Here is a 25,844-nt window from a genome sequence, read left to right as displayed (position 1 = left end):
CAGCACAGTCTTAACCACTGGACTGCCAGGGAAGTCTCAAAAGGGAAAGTTGCTTGGTCCTGTCCAACTCTTTGAAACCCCAAGGGCTATACAGTCCATGGAATTCTCCAGGCCAGAATACTGGGGTGGGTAGCCTTTCCCTTCTCTGGGGGATCTTCCCAACCCAGGGATCGAGCCCAGGTCTCCTGCATTGTGGACAGACTCTTTACCAGCTGAGCCACCAGGGAAGCTTTTATAGAACAAAGCCAGAAAGGGGTTTATATCTCCAAGCAACTTCATTTCTCAAGCCTCTCCAGGGACCAGGGAGCCCAAGAGGCTGACTTACTCACTTGGAAACTGAGGTCTGCTTTGGGTGGAGCCTGCTGACTGCCCAGACAGGCTGTGCTGGATATTCTGTTTGCCCCTCCAGACTCACCCTCCGCCCTCTCCACCCTGCTCTGTGCCTTGGGAGGCTGGCTGAACTGTATCACCCAGGCACCCCTGTCTTCTAACTTCCAGTTGGGTTTTGTGAATGGGAGGCAGTAGCCAGAGAGGATGATTAGATAAAGAAGCTGGGTATTAATTTCCCTGCTAGGTGACAGCTGGAGCTTCCCTGGTGGCCCCAATATACAAGCATCTGCCTGTCAATGCAGGAGACATGAGACGCATGTTCAATCCCTGGGTTGGGAAGATCCCCTGGAGGAGGGCATGGAAACCTACTCCAGTATTCTTCCCTGGAGAATCCCATGGACAGAGGAGCCTGGTGGGCTACAATCTATAGGGTCACACAGTCAGACACGACTGAAGTGACTTAGCACACACACAAGTGATGGTTTTATCGCTTTATCAAAGGGCACAGCTGTATTCAGGTAGTGCTTTCTTACCACTACAGCTCTGTTATGGGTTGAATTGTACCCCCTCCCCAAAGACGTATTGGTATCCTATCCCCCAGGACTTCAGAAGGTGACCTTTTGGAGATAGGGTCTTTACAGAGGATTAAAATGAGCTCTTGAGAATGGGTCCTAATCCAATATGGCTGATGCCCTTATGAAAAGGGGAAATCTGGACATAAATCAAGACACACATAAAGAGAAGATGATCTGAAGAGACATGGAACAGGAAGCCACCCACAAGCCAAGGAAAGAGGGCAAATCCTTCCCTCATAATTTTCAGAAGTAACCAACCTTGCTGACACCTTGATTTCAGACTTCTAGGCTCTAGAGTTGTGAGACAATACATATCTGTTGTTGAAGCCACCTGGTCTGTGATACCTTTTTTATGGCCTCATGGCATATGGGTCTTAGTTCCCCTACTAGAGATCAAACCTGTGCCCCCTGCATAGGAAGTGCAGAGTCTTAACCACTGGACCAGCAGGCAAGTCTCTATGGTACTTCGTTAAGGTAACCCTAGCAAACTAATACAAGCCCTCATTGGGTTCTGGTAACACTTCCACCCTTGTTTCTTCAGGCCTGGGGTGGTAAACACTCCTACTGTTGCTAGTCCCTGGATGCCTTGCCATCCCTAGCTGGTTTCCCTTAAGCCCCTCAATCCCTTTCTTCACTTCACTCCAATTATTCTATTGACTGTGCCATGTTTCCTGATATTCAAGCCTACAATGTAATTATATTTTCCCAATATACTTCACAAAATTATCACAAAGGCAAGACAAAGTTCTGTGGGGGTTCTCCAATCATGCAGATGTCTACTGGGAATATTATTCAAATAAAGCATCTGTTTTATTCTCACTTTCTTCTTCTCTTGTCTACTTCCCCAGGACACAGGGGAATCCATAAGGGGAAGCGATACTTTGGATTTAATTCAGATCAAAACTTTGAGAGTTTGTGGTAATCAAGCCAGGGAATGTTGGGTGTGATGAAATAAGTATGGTACACTTAGGTGCTCATATTTCAAAATTCCAAAGAAGCATTAGGGAAGATCCAGGAGGGTCTTACTTAGTAAATAAATTAGCTCATAAGGAATGGGATCTTTGCAGAAATTAAATTCTCACTGCCCATAAGCAGCAAAACCACAACGATTTATGTTCTCTGAATTCTACTTTTAAAAGAACTTGCAGAAAAACAGTTGTGGGAGAGGAGTATGCATGTAATTGAGAATACCAAAGAATGCCACCACTTTTAAGAATAACTTCTGGAAGGGTAAAATCCAAAATAGATTAAGCCTTGTGAAATGGGGGGGGGGGTGATTTTTAAGGTTACATTTAAAGCAAGAAGCATAAAAAATGATATAGGCTTTAGAATAGGGGGAAACCCAAGCAAGCTAGCTTATGTGAACAATTATAGAAACTGTAGAAAAAGTGTGAAGAACTGAAGCATGCTGGGAGAATGGGGGAAAACAGAAGAAAGAAAAAGAAGAAATGGTCAATTCTGGGAACTCAGTCCAATAAACTTGACAGTGACTCTGGAAAAATTCTCAAATGAGTTATTAAACAGAGGACTGATAAGCTCTTGAGATAGAGAAGCAACAGTCACCCAGGGTCAGAATAGGTGCGACTGATTCATGCCAAGCTACACATTCCTTTTTGATGGATTGGCACTAACCTATTTGAGTTTTAGCACAGCTCTCCAATTGTCCCTGTCAGTGTTTTCTCTCCCTCATCCAGACCATTCTCATAAACTGCACGTCATTTGTTTTTTTAGCCACACCCTGTGGCGTCTGGGATTTTTTAGTTCTCTGACCTGGGATCGAACCTGGGTCCTTGGCAGAGAGAGCTTGGGGTCTTATCCGCTGGACAACCAGGGAATTCCCACATCATTTATTCTTTGATTAGACAAATATTTGAGCACCTAGTAAGTGTCAGACACCCTAATAAGTGCTTGTTAGTGAGGATACACCAAGGAAAACCCAAGCAGCACTCCAATTCCCATGGAGTTTACTTTCTGTGGGAAGTAATTTCCCCATTCTGGGACTCTCCTGAACCACCAGCACTCTCCTGTCTTTTCTAAATCCTGAGCAGGCAGAATCCTGACTCCAGGGTTTCAATGTCTGCCCCAAATCTCCTTTTGTTTTCAAGGACAGAACTCAGAGGAAACTGGGTTGTAGTTTTCCTGGACAACAGGCGCTGTCCTCTTTTGCAATCTGCCTAGAAATGCTACCATTCAGGTTCCCTGCAACAGATATTAATTATCTAAATTTCAAATTTGGCAAACCTACATTTCCAGCCTCACATTCTACTTCATCTTTTCAGTCATTACCAGCCTCAGTCCCTGCCTGTAGGTGTCCAAGCCTGTGTCTTTTTGCTCAATTGATTTTCTCATTCAGGAATGTGTGACATCTCCTCCACCTCTGGAAATCCTACACATTTCCCAAGACCCAGCACAAATGCTGTCTCCTCCCTGGCTGGACTTAGTGACCTACTTTGCTCAATAAAATCCTGCCCAAGCCCCCAGGCTTGACCTGTGCAGCATTATTGTACTTTCATCTTCCCGTCTCGGTTAATTAATTACTCCTCGGTCTTCCCCACTACAGTAACTTCTAGAAGAGCAAGGATCTGCAGGCTTCCACCTGTCCTGCCGTAGTACTTTACAAAGGGGTTGACAAACAAAGGCCTGAACCAAGAATGGTTGAAATCATGGGAAAAGATCAACAGAAAAATAGTATTTCATGATACTGGAAAATTACATGAAATTCAAGTTTCAGGGACCATACATAAGGCTTGTTTTGAGCACTGAGAAGCTTTTGAGCTCTAGTGGCAGAGCTGAATAGTTAACAGATCTTATGATCCCCAAGCCTTTTAAGTTTACTACATGGCCCTTTACAGAAAAACTTTGCTAACCCTGCTATACAAGTATTTGATGACTGATCACTGTGTCAGGACACCAAGGTTCTGAGTACACATCCCCTCCGAGTTAGCTTATTCGTGTAGTGGAAGTAATAACTATCTTGCCTTTAGGCTGTCATGAACATCAAATGAGACAGAGCACTTAGAAAAGTATAAAACTAACTATTCTATAAAGACAACTGCGTGTATCTGTACTGAAAAGTTGATAAAGTGGTAAAATAAGAAAACATTAAGTTTTATTCTCCCGCTTCCTTCCTTTAACAGTCTTCATTTGACTTTGAAATTATACGAGAAAACTCACTTTTAAAGTCTTTGCTTTTCAGTAACGATAAAATCACAGGTTCCTTCCTTCCGGTCCTTGTGTTGCTCCTACTCCTTTTTCTTACTTGTAATTTCTCCCTCAATTTTCCTCACCGAGTTTCTCAACTGGCCCTCACAATAGCGCCGCGGAGGGACTGGGACACACCTGATCACTCCCTTTTACAGACCAGGAAACCAAGGCAGGCTACAGTCGGCTACGGAGCTCTGACTCAGCATGCAGGGAACCCTCTATGCCACTCTGTTCGCCATTCCTCAGGGGGCGACCGCCCGGCGAATGGAATAAACCTCGTACTGCGAGGCTTCCAGGCTCGCTTCTCAAACACCGCGCGCGCGCTCACGCTCGGCGTTCTTCCCCTCCTTCCTCTCCTGTTCTTCTCGCCCTCCCCTCCTCGCGAGCAGGTGGTAGGCTCCGCGCTCAGCGCGCAGGCGCGCGCCGTCGTGGGCGGGGCGGGGCAGGCGCCGGTGGGCGGGGCGTGCGCGGGCTGGGTTTGGGGCCGCGGCGGGAGCGGGAGTCAGCGCCACTCGAGTGCGCAGGCGCCTGGCGGTTACCGGTCTCGCCATGGAGCGGAAAGGTGAGCGGTGAAGCGGCCTCCCGCCACGAGGGGCAACGGCCGCCGGGGGCGAGGCCCGGGTCACCGCCGGGAGCTTAGCCTAACCGCCGCCGTCCGGTCCCCGGGCGTGCGGCACCCCTCCACTGAGGTGGCGCCGCCCCTCACCCCCCGCTTCTGGGCTGCGGGTCCGCGCCCCTCAGCTCGGGCGTCCTTCCGCGCCGGCAGTCATCGCCCCTTGTTCCCCGCCAGGCCCGCCCGCGACTTGGGGCCGCTCCAGGGCCCGGCCCTCGCCCGGCGAGGCCGACCACTGCTCGCCAGCTCCCTGACCCGGCCCGAGCCCCCTCCGGCGCGCCCCGCCTGGGCGCTGCTTTGCGCCCCGTGGGCCGCCAGCCCCCCGAGCGGCCGCCCAGCAAACGCCGCGGCCCTCAGCCCGGAGCCGCCCCTCAGGCAGGCCCGGCGCCAGGGCCTCGCACCCCTGCTGGGTCTCCACCCTCACCTTGGTCGCCTCCTTTTCTCCCCATTCGCCCTTCATCCATCCCTCTCTCCTGCAGTGCTTGCGCTCCAGGCCCGAAAGAAAAGGACCAAGGCCAAGAAGGACAAAGCCCAGAGGAAGTGAGTTTCGCACCCCAACATTCCGTTCTCTGGGTCTATCCCCGCACTTCCTCTCCTCCGGTTTCACGCCTGGAACGTTCACGGGGTCTGGGGCACCCGGGCGGCCCCGGCCACATGGCCTCGGGGCGGCCGTGGAGGGTTGCGCCCCTGGAACCATGTGGGAGGGAGCTTCGGTTGCTGAAGGTCTGGTTCTGAGCAGCCCGGCGCCTGCTGGAAAAGGGCTATTGGTGGAGGACCGGAGCAGCCCGGGCCATTACCTTCCCAGCTACAGGATGAGGCACCGGCTCCCCGAGTTTGGGCCTTCGCACCGAGCTGTTGGATCATGATCAGTTTGTGAACTGTTCTCTTTCCATACCTGCGTCTCAGCGTCTTAACTTGCCTCCTACGTGTGCAGGGTAGGCAGCCAGGGAATTCTTGAATGAATTTTCCGTCTTTCGGTCTGCCAGCCTACACGCTCCCTTTTATAGAGGAGGGCAGGAGCTTCCCCCCTGGGTTAGGCAACTTCCTGAGTATGCAGGCGTCTCTCCTTCCTCGCGGTGTGCAGGCAGCCCCCTGGTCTGGAGCCGGTTTCGGTTGCTGCTTGTCTTGCGCTGAATGCAGAGGCCTTCTGGAGTGGGCATCGCAGCAGTGGCGGGGAAGTTGTTTAGCCAACGACGCCGTTGGATTCTGGCATGGTTTGTTCAGTGCCACAGGCCCGTTTTTATCAGCAGGATGCATAATCGTGGTTTAGCGCTATTGTGGGAAGCACAAAAGTTGGTCAGAGCTTCATAAAAACGCCCAGTAGAGGGCTTCGCAAGTGAGTCTTAGTCTGAAGAACTTTTATCTTATACTCACGTTTAATTGCAGAGGGCCTTGGGAAAAAAATGCATTTTCTGAACACTTTTCCATTTACTTGGGTCTACCTGGAGTTGTACACCATCTACGTCTTTCTGAGCTGATGAAACTCATTTCTGAGGCTTCCCTAGGTTTCCTTTCTGAGTGATAATACAAGATCCGGGTATGTGTGCGTGAGTGTACGTATGTGTATTGTTTTTGGCGGCTACCTAATGTTTCAGGAGAGCAAATAATGACTTGTATCAATAGAGCTAAAGTAGACGAACTCAACTCTTGCTTCGTTTCAGTCAACTGTTTTATGAAATTTTTTATTTTGTGAAGTGCTTGGTAACCAGTGTATTTAAATTGTACGTATTTGGTTTGCCCCTTGATTATCCATATATGGATGATTCAAAAACCAGTTTTTACTCAGATAGGTTTAATAGAAGCAACAGGGAGCTAACCTGGTTCTCCTGTGCAGTGGGAATTTAAATGTTTGTGTGTGTGTTCTCTGTGGTTCTCCTGTGTGTGTGTGTGTGTGTGTGTGTGTGTGTGTTCGTTCTGTTACTCTCTGTGGTTCTCCTGTGCAGTGGGAATTTAAATATTACTCTGTGTGTGTGTGTGTGTGTGTGTGTGTGTGTGTGTTGTTACTCTCTCTGGAGCTGATATGAATGTGTTATAAACCAATATGTTTTCTGCTGATGTAAGGAGGTGGTGATTTTATTACTCACTGTATTATTTAGAATTCTTCTAAATAATTCTAATTCTAATTCTTCTGTTTTTGTTCTCTCCATAAGGAAATTAACCTTGATATTAGCCTGAATCAGCCTATATATAATTTGGGAAGTAAATATAGTAGGGGTGATCATATACTTTATTTTTAACCAGATATTCATTACTTTGGATTATCTATTTAGACCATATGTTTTATTTGTAAAGCTGAATGTATGTATTTTGGATTATCTGTTACTCCATTCACTGCCGTGGGTAACTTAGAGTTACTTGCACAAAAACAAGTGAATATTACATATAATTAGCAGTTACTGTACAACCTTGATTCTTTGAACCACCTTCATTTACTTGTAGTTTCAGAGGTGCTTTTTTTTTTTAATTTTAATTAATATTTTGATTTGGGGGGACAGGTTTCTCCAGCCTCCTTTTAAGTACCTGAGAAGTCTAATTAATTAGCTTGGTTACAGAACCGTGTCAGAAGTTCAAGCCCATTTGACTCAGGTAACCTGACTATTCCATAACTTCTGACTGCCCTCCTGGTTTCCAGTCATTTTGCAAAAGCAGGCTGCTAGTTACCAGATTAGTCAAGGAGAAAGTCTGAGAAAAAGCATGTCATAGTTTAGTCTTTGGACCTTGGATTACTTAGTTAGGGAAACAGTCTTATATGTTACCACTGGTAGCTCAGTCATAATGAAAACTGATCAGGACTTGTTTTAAAAAAAGCATTTAAATTAATAACTTTAGAAAATTTTCATGTAAAACAGTAAATGACATCCTAGTAATTTAGTCCTGGGGTGGTACAGGTAGAAAGGATTTTTAGTCTCTATTTTGTGGATCTTAATACTGGAATCGACACACTTTAGAGAATATGCCCGGGGAGCTGCACCTGTTTGTAGCAGTGTCAAACTGGAATCCAGTGTTCCTATTTTCCAGTTCAGTGCTCTTTAGGATTTGTTTCCTTTCTGTTCTTTTAACTCTGCTGAAAGATCTGACCTGGGGATCTTTAGTTGTCTTACTTGGGGAATTCCTTCTCCATTTCACTTTTTCACACACTGTACTCTCATTTACTAATGTTAACTAGTTGGTGACAGTCTCTATTTTATTTACAGATAAGGAAATTGAGATTCACCAGATTACCCACCTAGAAAATTTGAAGCTAGGATTCTAACCCAGATCTTACACGCCCCAAAGTCCTGGTATATCTCCCAGTGACAATTCCTTTTGGTGTATCTAAGGACAGTTATGGTAGAAGCCTAGTGAACAGAGGCTTCTGAATAAGGGACCTCAGGATGCCTTGGTGTTGAGGTATACATTCATCGCCCCCTGGATATGTCTGTTTCTAAAGGATAGTGTTCTATCTCCCTTTGAGTGTTCAGTTTTCAATGTGTATATCAAAAGCTGTGTGCCTTTATTTGTTTATTGTAATTTTATAATTCAGTGCAATTTACATCTGCATTTGAAATTGTATGAAATAGAAACATATATAGATGTACATATATATTATATAGAAATATATGTGTTTCTATTCCACAGAATCATATAATTCCAGAATAGATTTCATAACTGATTATTACGTAGCCTAGGAAGTTAGTTTGGACAGTAATTTACACTGTATTTGCAGTTAAAGAACTTTATGAAGTTAGTATAAATTTTGTAGTAAAATTTTTTGAGCTGGAGAAGTGCTTTTGCTCATTTTAGCACTCATATATGAAATCAGAGGGGAGGAGGTTTTATTTCTTAATTTTGCAATGTAATTGAAAACTCAGAAGGGACAATACTTTGAAAAAAATTTTCAACATTTTTATTCAGTAAAGGGTAAAGTACATAAACTTGAAATAATTTTTAATTAAATGGTATTAGATGTGTTTTATGTTTAACAACATACCTTGAAAATTGGTTCTGCCCCAGTTCCATATAGTGCAGGATTACCATTTTTTTAAAGGTCTGCCTTTTTCATCATCTTAGGAATGGTTCCATATCAAGACACTAGACAGTAGCTTCATTTAGCATTCCATCAAATGGATGGACCATAATTTATTTTAGTTCCTATTAATAAACATGCATATACTTTTTAAGACAAAAATAGAATTATTGAATATATTTTTCAGTAGTAGACATTACCAGGAACATTTTTTACAACTTAAGTATTTCACGTCATTTTAAACATTCCACTATATGCTGTTACTTCACAGCTAAGATGAATAGTCTTTTGGATTACTATTGCTCCCATCAGTGATTATTTCTTTAGGATAAATTCTTAGAAGTGATATTACTAGTGTGTACATTTAAAAAATTTTAAGTTCATATTGTCAAAGTTTTCTCCAGAAAAAGTTAACCAGCTCCTATTCATTAAATACTTCAGTTCAGTTCAGTTACTCAGTCGTGTCCGACTCTTTGCGACCCCATGAACCGTAACACGCCAGGCCTCCCTGTCCATCACCAACTCCCGGAGTTTACTTAAACTCATGTCCATCGAGTCAGTGATGCCATCCAGCCATCTCATCCTCTGTCGTCCCCTTGTCCGCCTGCCCACAATCTCTCCCAGCATCAGAGTCTTTTCCAATGAGTCAACTCTTCACATGAGGTGGCCAAAGTATTGGAGTTTCAGCTTTAGCATCAGTACCGCCAATGAACACCCAGGACTGATCTCCTTTAGGATGGACTGGTTGGATCTCCTTGCAGTCCAAGGGACTCTCAAGAGTCTTCTCCAACACCACAGTTCAAAAGCATCAATTCTTCAGTGCTCAGCCTTCTTCACAGTCCAACTCACACATCCATACATGACCACTGTAAAAACCATAGCCTTGACTAGATGGACCTTTGTTGGCAAAGTAATGTCTCTGCTTTTGAATATGCTATCTAGGTTGGTCATAACTTTTCTTCCAAGGAGTAAGCATCTTTTAATTTCATGGCTGCAGTCACCATCTGCAGTGATTTTGGAGCCCAAAAAAATAAAGTCTGACACTGTTTCCACTGTTTCCCCATCTGTTTCCCATGAAGTAATGGGATCAGATGCCATGATCTTAGTTTTCTGAATGTTGAGCTTTAGGCCAACTTTTTCACTCTCTTCTTTCACTTTCATCAAGAGTCTGTTTAGTTCCTCTTCACTTTCTGCCATAAGGGTGGTGTCATCTGCATATCTGAGGTTATTGATATTTCTCCCGGCAATCTTGATTCCAGCTTGTGTTTCTTCCAGTCCAGCGTTTCTCATGATGTACTCTGCATATAAGTTAAATAAGCAGGGTGACAATATACAGCCTTGACGAACTCCTTTTCCTATTTGGAACCAGTCTGTTGTTCCATGTCCAGTTCTAACTGTTGCTTCCTGACCTGCATACAAATTTCTCAAGAGGCAGGTCAGGTGGTCTGGTATTCCCATCTCTTTCAGGATTTTCCACAGTTGATTGTGATCCACACAGTCAAAGGCTTTGGCATAGTCAATAAAGCAGAAATAGATGTTTTTCTGGAACTCTTTTGCTTTTTCCATGATCCAGCGGATGTTGGCAATTTGGTCTCTGGTTCCTCTGCCTTGTCTAAAACCAGCTTGAACATCTGGAAGTTCACGGTTCATTGCTGAAGCCTGGCTTGAAGAATTTTGAGCATTACTTTACTAGCATGTGAGATGAGTGCAATTGTGCGGTAGTTTGAGCATTCTTTGACATTGCCTTTCTTTAGGATTGGAATGAAAAATGACTTTTGCCAGTCCTGTGGCCACTGCTGAGTTTTCCAAATTTGCTGGCATATTGAGTGCAGCACTTTCACAGCATCATCTTTCAGGATTTGAAATAGCTCAACTGGGATTCCATCACCTCCACTGGCTTTGTTCATAGTGATGCTTCCTAAGGGCCACTTGACTTCACATTCCAGGATGTCTGGCTCTAGGTGAGTGATCCACACCATCGTGATTATCTGGGTCATGGAGATCTTTTTTGTATAGTTCTGTGTATTCTTGCCACCTCTTCTTAATATCTTCTGCTTCTGTTCGGTCAATACCATTTCTGTCCTTTATTGAGCCCATCTTTGCATGAAATGTTCCCTTGGTATCTCTAATTTTCTTCAAGAGATCTTTCCCATTCTGTTGTTTTCCTCTATTTCTTTGCATTGAAGCTGAGGAAGGCTTTATCTCTCCTTGCTATTCTTTGGAGCTTTGCATTCAGATGCTTATATCTTTCCTTTTCTCCTTTGCTTTTCGCTTCTCTAGAAGCAGTTTATTTTAATGAGAGGATACAAAGAATAAACAACAGACATCGTAAGTAAATTATGTAGTATGTTAAGTGATAAGGTGGAAAATAGAGGAAGATAAGAGGGATTGAGAAGCTGGGATGGGGGTGCAGTTTTAAATAGGGTGAAGGAAGCCACATTACTAAGGTGACACTTGAAGGAGGATGGCTGCAGGCAGAGTGTGAGGAATAGGAATGTTCTTCCAGCTCCTGCTTAGCCTCCAGGACTGGGCAGTATTACTTGAAAAAGCTTCTCAAAAATGGTAATCTACGAGATACCTTAATTTCTTTTATTACTAACAAAGTTGACCATTTGGAGGATATTATTGGCCAGCTACTATCTTTTGCCCATTTTTATGTTGGATGTTGATTCTTTTCTTAATCTTAAGAGCTACTTGATAAGAATATAGCTTTTGTTAAGTGGCAGGTTTGTATTTCTCTCAACTTCATAGCCTTTCAAATTGCATTTATAGTGTGTTTTTGACATAAATTAACTTTTTTAAATGTGGCTAATCTTTTTCTTTGCTTTTTGACATTTTCAAAGGTAATTGTCAACTGTCCGATGTTTAAAAAACAGTGGCATTTTTAATTTTGTGTGATTCCATTAAAATATGTACTTGGAAAATTATATACTACTAAAATTTCACTTTTAGAATTGCTGTTATCAGAAATGTTTTCTTGTCTTCTTTCTCAGTAAGTTTATATATGTTACTAAATTTTATTTGTTAGTGTTTCTTCTATAGCAAGACCCAGAGGCTTTACCGTGTTCCTTTAGATTGCTTGAAACCAGCAACTTGTTGAAATGCTAAAAGTGACTGTTGCTTAGGAACTCCTTTGTTAAAAATGAAGAAAAGACAGGCTGGTCAACAAAAATTCATTTTTACCATATTTTTTAGACCTGGTAGAATAACGATAGCAAACATATTTTTCCTCCCACCTTATATAGACTTTTGCCCAGTGTTTCCCAAATCCTGTCTACCACCAATGCTGGTTTGGGGACTAAGTTCATTTTTATATTGACTAAAGTACTTTTATGCTTCTCTCACTGTATCTGAAGTAATCCAAGCATATAAAAAAGTTCAGGTAGCTAGTAGTTTTAATGATTTAGCTAAAGAGATATAGGTATCTAAATATATTTTATACAGTTTTTCTTTGAATTTAAGATGCTATTAGTTTTTAATTCACCATTTTATTAAATACTTCCAATTAACCTGATAGCACCATTCAATATAAGATGTGTCTTTATTTCAGAGATGTGAATTGGTGGGAAACATTTTCATGTTTGAATTTGTGAAATGCAGTAATTCCGAGGTTGTGCAGAATTGACAGCTTGATTGTCAAGAGAAAATGGCAAAATTCACCTCAACTTCAACAGTTATCAACTATGGCTGATGTTATTTCATCTATATCTTCTACTTCCTTCCATCTTAGTTGAAAGCAAACCCCAGACATATCATTTGGTAAGATTGGGACTCTTCTTTTTTTTTTTAGGCCACATCATGTGGCATGAGGTATCTTAGTTCCCTGATCAGGGATTGAACATATACCCCCTGTGCTGGGACCACAGGAGTCTTAACTACTGAACTGCCAGGGAAATCCTGGACTCTTCCTTTTTAAATGCATAACTACAGTACTATTATCACACCTAAAATTTTTTGTCACACATGGGCTCTTTTATTAGGTTGGTGCAAATGTGTAATGGCCATTTCAGACTGTGGATTTTAAGTCATTATAATTAGGCTCAAACATCTTTATTACTCAAAATAGGAACCACTGTAATCAACCTATTTTTGCCAACAAGAATTAAGTTTGTTTATTCCTGTAGTGTAAAAATCCATGCTTTGGGGTTTGACGAATTGGAAAGCATTTTCTGCCTTCTGGTTGTGGAAGTTTTCTAGATGCTTGAAGAAGTGGTAGTCGGTTAGGGGGAAGGTCAGGTGGATATGGCAGATGAGGTAAAACTTCGTAGCCCAATTTGTTCAACCTTTGAAGCGGTCAGGTGTTGTGGTGGAAAAGCATTGGGCCCTTTCTGTTGATCAGTGCCGGCTGCAGGCATTGCAGTTTTCGGTGCCTCTCATCAATTTTTTGAGCATACTTCTCACATGTAATGGTTTCACCAGGATTCAGAAAGCTGTAGTGGATCAGGTGGGCAGCCGACCACCAAACAGTGACCATGACCTGTGCTTTGGAGCTGCTTCTTGGTCCAGCTGTTGAGCTGGTCATTGCCATTTGTCATATAAAATCCACTTTTGGTCACACATCATGATCTGATTGAGGAATGATTCATTGTTGTATAGAGTAAGAGAAGACGACACTTCAAAATAATGATTTTTTTTATTTTCAGTCAGCTCAGCTTACTGAGTTTTTTCATCTTTCCAATTTGCTTGAAATGCCAAACAGTTGTAGAATGGTTGACCCAGAGTTCTTCAGCAACTTCTTGTGTAGTTGTAGGAAGATCAGCTTCAATGATCTCTCTCAATTAGTCATTGTAACTTCTGCTGGCCAGCCACTATGCTCCTCATCGTGCAGACTCTTAATCTCCTTTGCAAAACCTCTTGAGGCAGCCCCACACTGTTAGCAGTTCCTGAGCCAAATGCCTTGTTGATGTTGTGAGTTGTTTCTGCTGCTTTATGACTCATTTTGAACTCAGAATCGCTTGAGGGACTCCCCTGGTGATAACAGTGGATAAGAATACGCTTGCCAATGCTGGGAACGTGGGTTCAGTCCCTGGTCTAGGAGGATTCCACACGCCTTGGAGCAACTAAGTCCCTGCATAACAACTACTGAGCCGAGGCTCTAGAGCCTGTGAGCCGCAACTGCTAAGCCCATACTCGTAGAGCCTATGCTCCACAGCAAAGAGAAGCCCCCGCTCACTGCAACTGAGAAAAGCCTGTGAGTAGCAGTGAAGACCCAGGGCAACCAAAAATAATAAATAGAAGTATAGAAAGATAAGAAAATTATTCAGATTTGCTTTTTGTCTAACATCATTTCAATAATCCAAAATAAATATAAAACAAATAATGTCATTAACAGCAAATAATAAATCATTAGCAAAAAAAACCCATAAAGTGAGAAATGCACACTGAAATGATCTATGACATAACCACATTTATTTAAGAATGTATTCCAACATCAAATGGCAAATTTCAACAGTGCAAAAACTGCAGTTACTTTTGCACCAGCCTGTTAGTTGTGGCTTGGAAGTCGTGGCATGGGGGATCTAGCTTCCCAACCAGGAATAAAACCTTGGCTCCCTGTGTGGGAAGAGCAGAGGCTTAGCCACTGGACCACTAGGGAAGTCCCTGTTTTGTGCAGCTTTATGGAGGTATAGTTTATATACCATAAAATTCACCTGTGTAAAATGTATAGTTCAGTGGTTTTCAGTATGTTCACAGTCTTGCAAGCATCACCACTATCTGGTAAGTTTGAAATATTTCCATCACCTCAAAAAGAAATGCTGTACCCATTTACAGCCACTCCTCATTACCTCCCAATCTATCTGACCTCCAGCCGTCGGCAACCTCTAATTTACTTTCTTTCTCCATAGATTTGCCTAGGCTGGACATTGTGTATAAATAGAATCAACTATATGTGGGTCTTTTGTGATGACTTCTTTCATTTAGCATGTTTTTAATGTTCATGCATTTTGTAGCGTGTATAGTTGTTATTTCTATTGATTGTCCTATTTTTGGCCAATTGGAGTCCCTTCATGATGGCTTCTGAGTAGTTTTGACTCAACCTGAGGCATTTTTTATAGTTTTTGATGTCTGGTGTGACAGTTTGTTCAGACTTCTGCATTTTCTGCCCCAGACTAGGAAGTAGCCCTTTCTCTAAGAATACTCTTTTAGTGAGAAATGACGTTTAGAAATCACAATCAGTGCACTTATTTGTACTAAATTTAGTCACTGTTTCTAGGACTTGTCTGTGGTTAGGAAATAAGTTGTGTTTTTTCTCTTAAAAAATAATGAGTTTATGTTATACTTAAAAATCAAATTGAATGACCCAGGGATTTTCCTTAGATCTTACATCTCTATCTCCTTTCTCTCAAATTGAAAACCCCAGTTCTCAACAGCAGCAACATGATTATTCGTTTTCTTTCCTCACAGCATGAATACAAAATAGTCTGAGAATGACAATGTCAATACTACCAGCAGTAATATGATTACTGAAGAAAGCTGATGACTTCTTCAGATTGTTGTTCTTAGGGCATAGTTTTTCACTAAGGGTGTAGAGTCAAATTCCCGAGTTTTAAAGTTATGTGAGCTAGTTCTTGCTGTGTGATTATGTTACCACCTGGTACACAGATTCATTTGTTTAATTTTTGCTTCATTTTACATCATCTTTGGCTTTTTAAAAATCTTCTTGTAGAGTTTGGGTCATCTGTGTTCTTAGTTTAGAATGAATATTGTATGTACAATCATTTGTGATTGTGTTGATTTATTTTTAGAACATGGTTTCTGAAGCATATGATTAATAAGCACAAAGGGAATGGTGATTATCAGAATATGGGGTGGGCTTTCTCATTTGTTCTGTGAGAAGATGAGTCATGTTACCAGGTCTTCAAATTTTTGGAGAGACCCTGGAAATTTTTGTTTTAATGTGACTTTTAATTTTTAAAAAACTATTATAAAAGTTAGAGGCAGGATTTTACAGCCTGCAGTTTGTTCAGTTCAGTCGCTCAGTTGTGTCCGACTCTTTGCGACCCCATGAACCACAACATGCCAGGCCTCCCTGTCCATCACCAACTCCGGAATCCACCCAAACTCATGTCCATTGAGTCGATGATGCCATCCAACCATCTCATCCTCTGTTGTCCCCTTCTCCTCTTGCCCTCAATCTTTCCCAGCATCAGGGTCTTTTCAGATGAGTCAGCTCTTCGCATCAGGTGGCCAAAGTACTGGAGTTTCAGCTTCAACATCAGTCCTTCCAATGAACACCCAGGACTGATCTCCTTTAGGATGGACTGGTTGGATCTCCTTGCAGCCCAAGGGACTCTCAAGAGTCTTCTCCAACACCACAGTTCAAAAGCATCAATTTTTCGGCACTCAGCTTTCTTTATAGTCCAACTCTCACATCCATACATGACCACTGGAAAAACCATAGCCTTGACTAGATGGACCTTTGTTGACAAACTAATGTCTCTGCTTTTTAATATGCTATCTAGATTGGTCATGGGCTTTCCTGGTGGCTCAGAGGTTAAAGCGCCTGCCTGCAATGCGGGAGACCTGGGTTCGATCCTTGGAGAAGGAAATGGCAACCCACTCCAGTATTCTTGCCTGGAGAATCCCATGGATGGAGGAGCCTGGTAGGCTAGAGTCCATGGGGTCACAAAGAGTCAGACACGACTGAAAGACTTCACTTCACTTCACTTCTAGATTGGTCATAACTTTCCTTCCAAGGAGTATTCATCTTTTAATTTCATGGCTGCAATCACCATCTGAAGTGGTTTTGGAGCCCAGAAAAAAAGTCAGCCACTGTTTCCCCATCTATTTGCCATGAAGTGATGGGACCAGATGCCGTGATCTTAGTTTTCTGAATGTTGAGCTTTAGGCCAGCATTTTCTTCACTCTTCTCTTTGACTTTCATCAAGAGGCTCTTTAGTTCTTCTTCACTTTCTGCCATAAGGGTGGTGTCATTGCATATCTGAGGTTATTGATATTTCCCCTGGCAATCTTGATTCCAGCTTGTGCTTCATCCAGCCCAGCATTTCTCATAATGTACTCTGCATATAAGGTAACTAAGCAGGGTGACAATATAAGCCTTGACGTACTCCTTTTCCTATTTGGAGCCAGTGTGTTGTTCCATGTCCAGTTCTAACTGTTGCTTCCTAATCTGCATACAGGTTTCTCAAGAGGCAGGTCAGGTGGTGTGGTATTCCCATCTCTTTCAGAATTTTCCAGTTTGTAATCTCTGCCGTAGAGTCTTCAGGGTGAGAGTTAGTCATTAATTGGCCTAATCATTAGGCCTAATACCGTCTTTAGTGCTTCTCCCTAAAGTTATAGTAAGCACAGTCGTGGAAAAGCCCTGTGGTTCTTTGTGCCTCTTACTAGAAGATTAACTTGGAATTTGAAAAAGATCCATGAGATTAGCTATGAAGACCACAGTATCTAGTTTTTTCAACTCCCTAAATGATTAGTTTCAGAAAGTTGTCAGAAACCACAAAATAAGTGGTTTATACACAAAATACACACAAAATAAGTGAAATATACTTCATTTTCAGAAAAGTATAGTAGCACTGGACAGAGAAGTTAGCTGGAAGGAGGTAGACAGATAAAAATCATACTCATTTGTACAATGATGAGCCTGTGGTTTTATAGATGAAGGTTAAGGTCAGATGTAATTCATTGCTATTGGGTAATTTATTGGTGGCTTAAATGCTTCGTGCAGTAGATATTTAAAGATTGCCTATCAAAGAGTTTGAGAACATTTGATATATATTTTAACTAGGATGTAAGAATTGTCACCAGTAGTGGTGAACAGTCATCAGTGACATGAAGTTTGGTGGTGGTATCGTGAGTCATGTTGATGACCTTTATATATTGTTTAATTTACTCAGATTCTAAATTCTTTGTTTTGAGTGACTAGGCATTTTGAACAATGCTACCTGTCCTTTTGGGGGTAGACTTATGGAGAACCCAAAATACTAAAGTAGTCTTATTTTGTAACTAATAATAAAGGTAATTTTGGGGCAACTGTATCTTCTCATTCACTTTGCTCTTGATTGTGGTGCTGCCCTTCGTCATGTGAAGGATCTTGAATGTCTTTTCAACCAAGTTGTTTAACCACAGATGTCGGGTCCTTTCCATACAGAGCTCAGTGGCAAGATCCCTTGATACTCTTTTTCTCTTCCATGACTACCTTTGCTTTTGAGAATAGATTTTGCGAGAATTGTATGTTGCATATTTCTTTGCTAGTGTTAAGAATATAATGACATAAATTAGGTAACTTATGCTTGTGTTGCTTCCCTTCCCTGGTGGCTCAGTTGTAAAGAATCTTGCCTGCAGTGCAGGAGGCCCCGTTTCAGTCCCTTTGTTGGGAGATCCCCTGGAGGAGGGCATGGCAACCCACTCCAGTATTCTTGCCCTGAGAATCCTATGGACAGAGGAGCCTGGTGGGCTGCGGTCCATGGAGTTGTACAGAGTCGGACACGACTGAAGCAACTAAGCAGCAGCAGCATGCTTGTGTTGTAGGTAGAAAGATAGTAGAGGTATATGCTCTCCTGTGCGCGTGCACGCACGCTGAGTTGTGTCTGACTCTTTGCGACCCCGTGGATTATAGCCCGCTAGGCTCCTCTGTCCATGGAAATTTCCAGGCAAGTATGCAGGAGTGGGTTGCCATTTCCTGCTCCAGGGGATCTTCCTGACCCAGGGATTGAACCCACGTCTCTTAAATCCCCTGCAATGGCAGATGAATTCTTTACCACTGTACCATTTGAGAAACTCATGTTCAGGTACTGTTTACCAAAAAGAGCTTGTACTTTCGAATCCCATAGTCCTAGGTTCCAACTTGCCTCTAACGTGGTTGTTGGGTGAACTTGGACAATATCATTTGACTTCCTTGAGTCTGAGTTGCCTTATCAGCTGATGGTGAGATTCTGATGATGAAATTGTACGTGCATGCCTTGCTCAGCACTCAGCTGGAGTAAACTGCTTTGGGGACTACTCCCATGTTCATGTTTTCTTCCTTACCTTAAATGGGTTTACCTTTGACTGTTATGTAACATTTCTTACTACTGTTCATGTGTTGAGCTAATGCTTTTAACTCATCTGTTGGTATTTCTCACATGTACATGTATGAATCAAGTCTAGATTGGAGTAGAATTGCCAAAGATCAGGGATGCTGCTGCTGCTGCTAAGTCGCTTCAGTTGTGTCCGACTCTGTGCAGCCCCATAGACGGCAGCCCACCAGGCTCCTCTGTCCCTGGGATTCTCCAGGCAAGAACACTGGAGTGGGTTGCCATTTCCTCCTCCAGTGCATGAAAGTGAAAAGTCAAAGTGAAGTTGCTCAGTCGTATCCGACTGCTAGCGACCAAATGGACTGTAGCCCACCAGGCTCCTCCATCCATGGGATTTTCCAGGCAAGAGTACTGGAGTGGGGTGCCATTGCCTTCTCCAAAAGATCAGGGATGGTTTGTTTAATTTTGTGTACATATTATCTGATAAACTTAGGCACTCAGATTTTTGTTTCATTGTTGCCAAACCCTTTTTTGAGGGGGATACATACAGTTGAACCCATAACGTGGTTCCTTGATAGTTCTTCACCACAGGAGCTCCTGCAATTATTCAATTTCCAAGGCAGAAAGAAATAGAAGACTAAAGTTTGCATGTAAGTAAACTAGTTTCTAAGGTGCTTTTTCCAGTCAGCTTTCGGTTTGTCTTTTGAAGCCAGAGCTAAATAATTTCTAAGACCCCAAATACATCATCTTCAAATCAGTTCTTTCTCCTGACTTTTGTTTTTTTTTTTTGAATCTTTCCAGGTGAAACTCTAGCATCTCTCACCTCTTTACTCAAATGTCACAACCTTATTTAAAATAATGTCAGCATACTCTTGTCTCCTTACCCTACTTAAGTTTTCTTTATAGCCCTTCTCATAGCCTGACATAATAGAACATGTATCTCCATGAGAGACATTAAGAGAGAAGACTTTGATGGGACTTCTGTCCTCCCAAGTTTAGCAGTTCACCAGCTGAAACTCAAAAACCAGACAGTTGAGATAAATTGGGGCTCTTTTTGTCTCCTTGTGCTAGCATGTAAACATAACGAAGACTCAGAACGCTTCTTTCCTCACAGCTGCGTTTCCAGTGCCTAGGAAGGTACCTGACCTACCTGTTGGCACTCAGTAAGAGTGAGTTAAATGAACACATGTTTGCTTGCTTCTGTTCCCTTATTTCATATATGTAATGCTAAAATTTATGGATCAGCCACTGATATAGGATAAAAAGAACCACTGTGTTCCTCAGGAGGTAGGTATTTTTCTGCCTTCATTGTAGGTACTGGGCGACTGAAGCACAGAGAGCTTCTTGAATTAGCAGTGCATTCAAAGTCGTGGGGCTCTAGCAGACTGTAGAACCAGGATCAAACCTAAGTCTCCTAACACCGGAGACCTTGACTGTGTCTCCTGCATCTTTGGTTTCCAGCCCTCATACACTTTTACCATCTTCTTGTCAGAAGAATTTTTCTAAAGCACCGCTTCTGCTGCTTAAGTTTCTTGATTTCCTTCCACATAAAACACTTCAATATTTGACATTTAATAACTTCACAGTCTGATTTCATTAGGTGATTGCTGGGGTTGGGGTGGGGTGTAATGGTTTTCAGTTGAGTGATGAGTAACAGCTAAAAAAGGAAGAGAAGATACTTGCCTTGTATATATATACCTTTTCTAGGTATTTATATAAGAGAAGGCAATGGCACCCCACTCCAGTACTCTTGCCTGGAAAATCCCATGGACGGAGGGGCCTGGTGGGCTGCAGTCCATTTGGTTGCGAAGAGTCAGACATGACTGAGCGACTTCACTTTCACTTTTCACTTTGATGCATTGGAGGAGGAAATGGCAACCCACTCCAGTGTTCTTGCCTGGAGAATCCCAGGGACGGGGGAGCCTGGTGGGCTGCCGTCTATGGGGCCGCACAGAGTTGGACACGACTGAAGTGACTTAGCAGCAGCAGCAGGTATTTATATCCCATTTTACAGGCAATGAGCAAAATAAAGTCTGTCCTCATGAAACTCATGAAACTGGGAGTGTGTAGGAAAAAACATCAATCACTGAAGAAAAATGAAGTGGGGTAAAAGGGCAGGGGAGGGTGTGCCCCTAACTACTGTTTTATGTAGGAGTGTCGAGGAGGTTTTCTGAAACGGCAACCCGTTAACATGGATCTAAAGAGATACATGGTCAGTAAGGTGGGTTTGCAGGGGCAGAGCTGGACAGCAAAAAGATTATGTAAGGCCTTATATAAGCCATTATGAAAACATCTATTTTGAGTGTTCAGTTCAGTTCAGTCCCTCAGTCGTGTCCGACTCTTTGCGACCCCATGAATCGCAGCACACCAGGCCTCCCTGTCCATCACCAACTCCCGGAGTTCACTCAGACTCAGGTCCATCCAGTCAGTGATGCCATCCAGCCATCTCATCCTCTGTCGTCCCCTTGTCCTCCTGCCCGCAATCCCTCCCAGCATCAGAGTCTTTTCCAATGAGTCAACTCTTCACATGAGGTGGCCAAAGTACTGGAGTTTCAGCTTTAGCGTCATTCCTTCCAAAGAAATCCCAGGGCTGATCACCTTCAGAATGGACTGGTTGGATCTCCTTGCAGTCCAAGGGACTCTCAAGAGTCTTCTCCAACACCACAGTTCAAAAGCATCAATTCTTCGGCGCTCAGCCTTCTTCACAGTTCAACTCTCACATCCATACATGACCACTGGAAAAACCATAGCCTTGACTAGACGAACCTTTGTTGGCAAAGTAATGTCTCTGCTTTTGAATATGCTGTCTAGGTTGGTCATAACTTTCCTTCCAAGGAGTAAGCGTCTTTTAATTTCATTGCTGCAGTCACCATCTGCAGTGATTTTGGAGCCCAGAAAAATAAAGTCTGACACTGTTTCCCCATCTATTTCCCATGAAGTGATGGGACCGGATGCCATGATCTTCGTTTTCTGAATGTTGAGCTTTAAGCCAACTTTTTCACTCTCCTCTTTCACTTTCGTCAAGAGGCTGTTTAGTTCCTCTTCACTTTCTGCCATAAGGGTGTGGTGTCATCTGCATATCTGAGGTTACTGATATTTCTCCTGGCCACCTTAATTCCAGCTTGTGCTTCTTCCAGCCCAGCGTTTCTCATGATGTACTCTGCATATAAGTTAAATAAGCAGGGTGACAATATACAGCCTTGACATATTCCTTTTCCTATTTGGAACCAGTCTGTTGTTCCATGTCCAGTTCTAACTGTTGTTTCCTGACCTGCATACAAATTTCTCAAGAGGCAGGTCAGGTGGTCTGGTATTCCCATCTCTTTCAGGATTTTCCACAGTTTATTGTGATCTACACAGTCAAAGGCTTTGGCATAGTCAATAAAGCAGAAATAGATGTTTTTCTGGAACTCTCTTGCTTTTTCCATGATCCAGCGGATGTTGGCAATTTGGTCTCTGGTTCCTCTGCCTTGTCTAAAACCAGCTTGAACATCTGGAAGTTCATGATTCACGGATTGCTGGAGCTTGGCTTGGAGAATTTTGAGCATTACTTTACTAGCGTGTGAGATGGGTGCAATTGTGCAGTAGTTTGAGCATTCTTTGGCATTGCCTTTCTTTAGGATTGGAATGAAAATGGACCTTTTCCAGTCCTGTGGCCACTGCTGAGTTTTCCAAATTTGCTGGCATATCGAGTGCAGCACTTTTACAGCGTCGTCTTTCAGGATTTGAAATAGCTCGACTGGAATTCCATCACCTCCACTAGCTTTGTTCTTAGTGATGCTTTCTAAGGCCCACTTGACTTCACATTTCAGGATGTCTGGCTCTAGGTGATTGATTACACCATCGTGATTATCTGGGTCGTGAAGCTCTTTTTTGTACAGTTCTTCTGTGTATTCTTGCCACCTGTTCTTAATATCTTCTGCTTCTGTTAGGTCCATACCATTTCTGTCCTTTATCGAGCCCATCTTTGCATGAAATGTTCCCTTGGTATCTCTAATTTTCTTGAAGAGATCTCTAGTCTTTCCCATTCTGTTGTTTTCCTTTATTTCTTTGCATTGAAGCTGAGGAAGGCTTTCTTATCTCTTCTTGCTATTCTTTGGAACTCTGCATTCAGATGCTTATATCTTTCCTTTTTTCCGTTGCTTTTCGCTTGTCTTCTTTTCACAGCTATTTGTAAGGCCTCCCCAGACAGCCATTTTGCTTTTTTGCATTTCTTTTCCATGGGCATGGTCTTGATCCCTGTCTCCTGTACAATGTCACGAACCTCCGTCCATAGTTCTTCAGGCACTCTATCTATCAGATCTAGACCCTTAAATCTATTTCTCACTTCCACTGTATAATCATCAGGGATTTGATTTAGGTCATACCTGAATGGTCTAGTGGTTTTCCCTACTTTCTTCAATTTAAGTCTGAATTTGGCAATAAGGAGTTCATGATGTGAGCCACAGTCCAGTCCTGGTCTTGTTTTTGCTGACTGTGTAGAGCTTCTCCATCTTTGGCTACAAAGAATATAATCAATCTGATTTTGGTGTTGACCATCTGGTGATGTCCATGTGTAGAGTCTTCTCTTGTGTTGTTGGAAGAGGGTGTTTGTTATGACCAGTGCATTTTCTTGGCAAAACTCTATTAGTCTTTGCCCTGCTTCATTCCGTATTCCAAGGGTAAATTTGCCTGTTATCCCAGGTGTTTCTTGACTTCCTACTTTTGCATTCCAGTCTCTATAATGAAAAGGACATCTTTTTTGGGTGTTAGTTCTAAAAGGTCTTGTAGGTCTTCATAGAACCGTTTAACTTCAGCTTCTTCAGCGTTCCTGGTTGGGGCATAGACTTGGATTACTGTGATATTGAATGGTTTGCCTTGGAAACGAACGGAGATCATTCTGTCGTTTTTGAGATTGCATCCAAGTACTGCATTTCAAACTCTTTTGTTGACCATGATGGCTACTCCATTTCTTCTGAGGGATTCCTGCCCACAGTAGTAGATATAATGGTCATCTGAGTTAAATTCACCCATTCCAGTCCATTTGAGTTCGCTGATTCCTAGAATGTCGACATTCACTCTTGCCATCTCTTGTTTGACCACATCCAATTTGCCTTGATTCGTGGACCTGACATTCCAGGTTCCTACGCAATATTGCTCTTTACAGCATCGGACCTTGCTTCTATTACCAGTCACATCCACAGCTGGGTATTCTTTTTGCTTTGGCTCCATCCCTTCATTCTTTATGGAATTATTTCTCCACTGATCTCCAGTAGCATATTGGGCACCTACTGACCTGGGGAGTTCCTCTTTCAGTATCCTATCATTTTGCCTTTTCGTACTGTTCATGGGGTTCTCAAGGCAAGAATACTGAAGTGGTTTGCCATTCCCTTCTCCAGTGGACCATTCTGTCAGACCTCTCCACATGACCCGCCCGTCTTGGGTGGCCCATGGGCATGGCTTAGTTGCATTGAGTTAGACAAGGCTGTGGTCCTAGTGTGATTAGATTGACTAGTTTCCTGTGAGTATGGTTTCAGTGTGTCTGCCCTCTGATGCCCTCTTGCAACACCTACCATCTTACTTGGGTTTCTCTTATCTTGGACGTGGGGTATCTCTTCACGGCTGTTCCAGCAAAGCGCAGCCGCTGCTCCTTACCTTGGACGAGGGGTATCTCCTCACCGCCCACCCCCTCCTCTAGGCCCTCCTGTGCCCGGGCAGCCACGGCTCCTTGGAGGTGGGGTTGCTTCTCCCGGCCGCCACCCCTGGCCTTGGGCAGGGGGTAGGTCCTCCTGGCCGCCGCTCCTGACATTGGCCGTTCCTGTGCCATCACAGCCTAGCACTCTCGGCTGCCTCCCTTCAGGCATGGGGTCCTTGCGGCTTCTGCCCCTGACGTGGGGTAGCTCCTCTTGGCCGCGCTAAGTGTAGTGGTTACCTAATACGTAATATGTTATTATATATTATTACATATTAGTGCTTTATTAAAGATTGCCCATTGTTTTTTGGTTTTGTTTTTTAAGTATAATAAGTCCAAAATGCTCCCTGTAGAAGCCTAGGCTGCTGAGATTAAGAGATCACAGATTGCCATCTAGTGGCTATGTAATCATAAATGTGGGTAAACCTTCCAGAAAATAAGCAGGCTCTACAGAAGTTTGCGGAGAAGGCAATGGCACCCCCACTCCAGTACTCTTGCCTGGAAAATCCCGTGGGCGGAGGAGCCTGGTAGGCTGCAGTCCATGGGGTCGCCAAGAGTTGGACACGACTGAGCGACTTCACCTTCATTCACTTTTCACTTTCATGCATTGTAGAAGGAAATGGCAACCCACTCCAGTGTTCTTGCCTGGAGAATCCCAGGGACGGGGGAGCCTGGTGGGCTGCCGTCTATGGGGTCGCACGGAGTCGGACACGACTGAAGTAGCTTAGCAGCAGCAGCACAGAAGTTTGTGTTGCCATCTTAGGTGTATCAGTGCAAAATGTGGATGCCTGAGGGGGGAAAAAAAAACCTTTATATATGAACTATTGTGTACCTCTACCCTCAAACACTTTATATAGTCCCTTTGAACAAAGACATTCATTTGTATATTCACAATTTAATTATCAAAATAGGAAATAAAGTGTTAATAACAGTAATTTAGATCTTATTTAATTTTTGAATTTTTGTCAATTGTCTCAATGTCTTTTGTAGAAAAAGGGTTTTTTTTCTGGTGTATCTAACCCAGGATCATGCACTGTATTTAGTTTTTGTGTCTCCTAAATCTACAGCAGTTCCTTGCCTGCCTTTGTGTTTCCCGACATTGGTGCTTTTTAAGAATATAGGCCATTTGTTTCTGAAATTTCTCTCAGTTTGCTTTTTTCTGTTTCCATGTGATTCGGCTTATATGTGTTGGCACTACCTAAGTGAAATGTATCTTCCTTGGGGCATCACATCAGGAGACAATTGATACCTGTCTCAGTATTGGTGATATTATCTTTGCTGAGTTAACGTAGTGACTACCACGTTTCTTTACCATAAAATCAAAATTTTTTCCTCTTTGCAATTCATAAATTATTTCTGGGGAGATATTTTGACCTGTATGTGTAATTTTTTCCTTATCAAAATTTCACTGTTTCAGCATTCATTATTGATTCCCACCTAAAGCAGTTATTGATATGATGGTTACAAAATG

At 42.9% G+C, this 25,844-nt stretch overlaps 1 protein-coding gene across 5 annotated transcripts in view; it reads left to right on the top strand.

Annotated features, from left to right (window-relative positions):
* Window positions 1-4,565: 4,565 nt before the first annotated feature.
* The window catches only part of SRPK1 (SRSF protein kinase 1), an 85,276-nt gene continuing 63,997 nt past the window's right edge, over window positions 4,566-25,844 (top strand). For 3 of the 5 annotated variants that reach the window (XM_070777425.1, XM_070777423.1, XM_070777421.1), the window contains exons 1-2: window positions 4,566-4,671; window positions 5,202-5,262. In XM_070777425.1, the coding sequence (XP_070633526.1) occupies window positions 4,659-4,671; window positions 5,202-5,262 (74 nt within the window). In that variant the 5' untranslated portion in view covers window positions 4,566-4,658. Of the gene's footprint in view, window positions 4,672-5,201; window positions 5,263-5,321; window positions 5,658-10,660; window positions 10,690-25,844 lie in introns of those variants that run through there. The other 2 variants (XM_070777427.1, XM_070777422.1) reach the window with 2 other exon arrangements.

This window comes from Bos indicus, chromosome 23, assembly GCF_029378745.1.
Source record: "Bos indicus isolate NIAB-ARS_2022 breed Sahiwal x Tharparkar chromosome 23, NIAB-ARS_B.indTharparkar_mat_pri_1.0, whole genome shotgun sequence".
Taxonomy (NCBI): domain Eukaryota; kingdom Metazoa; phylum Chordata; class Mammalia; order Artiodactyla; family Bovidae; genus Bos; species Bos indicus.
The sequence above is the reverse complement of the archived record's forward strand: the minus strand, read 5'-3'. Positions and strand labels throughout refer to the sequence as shown.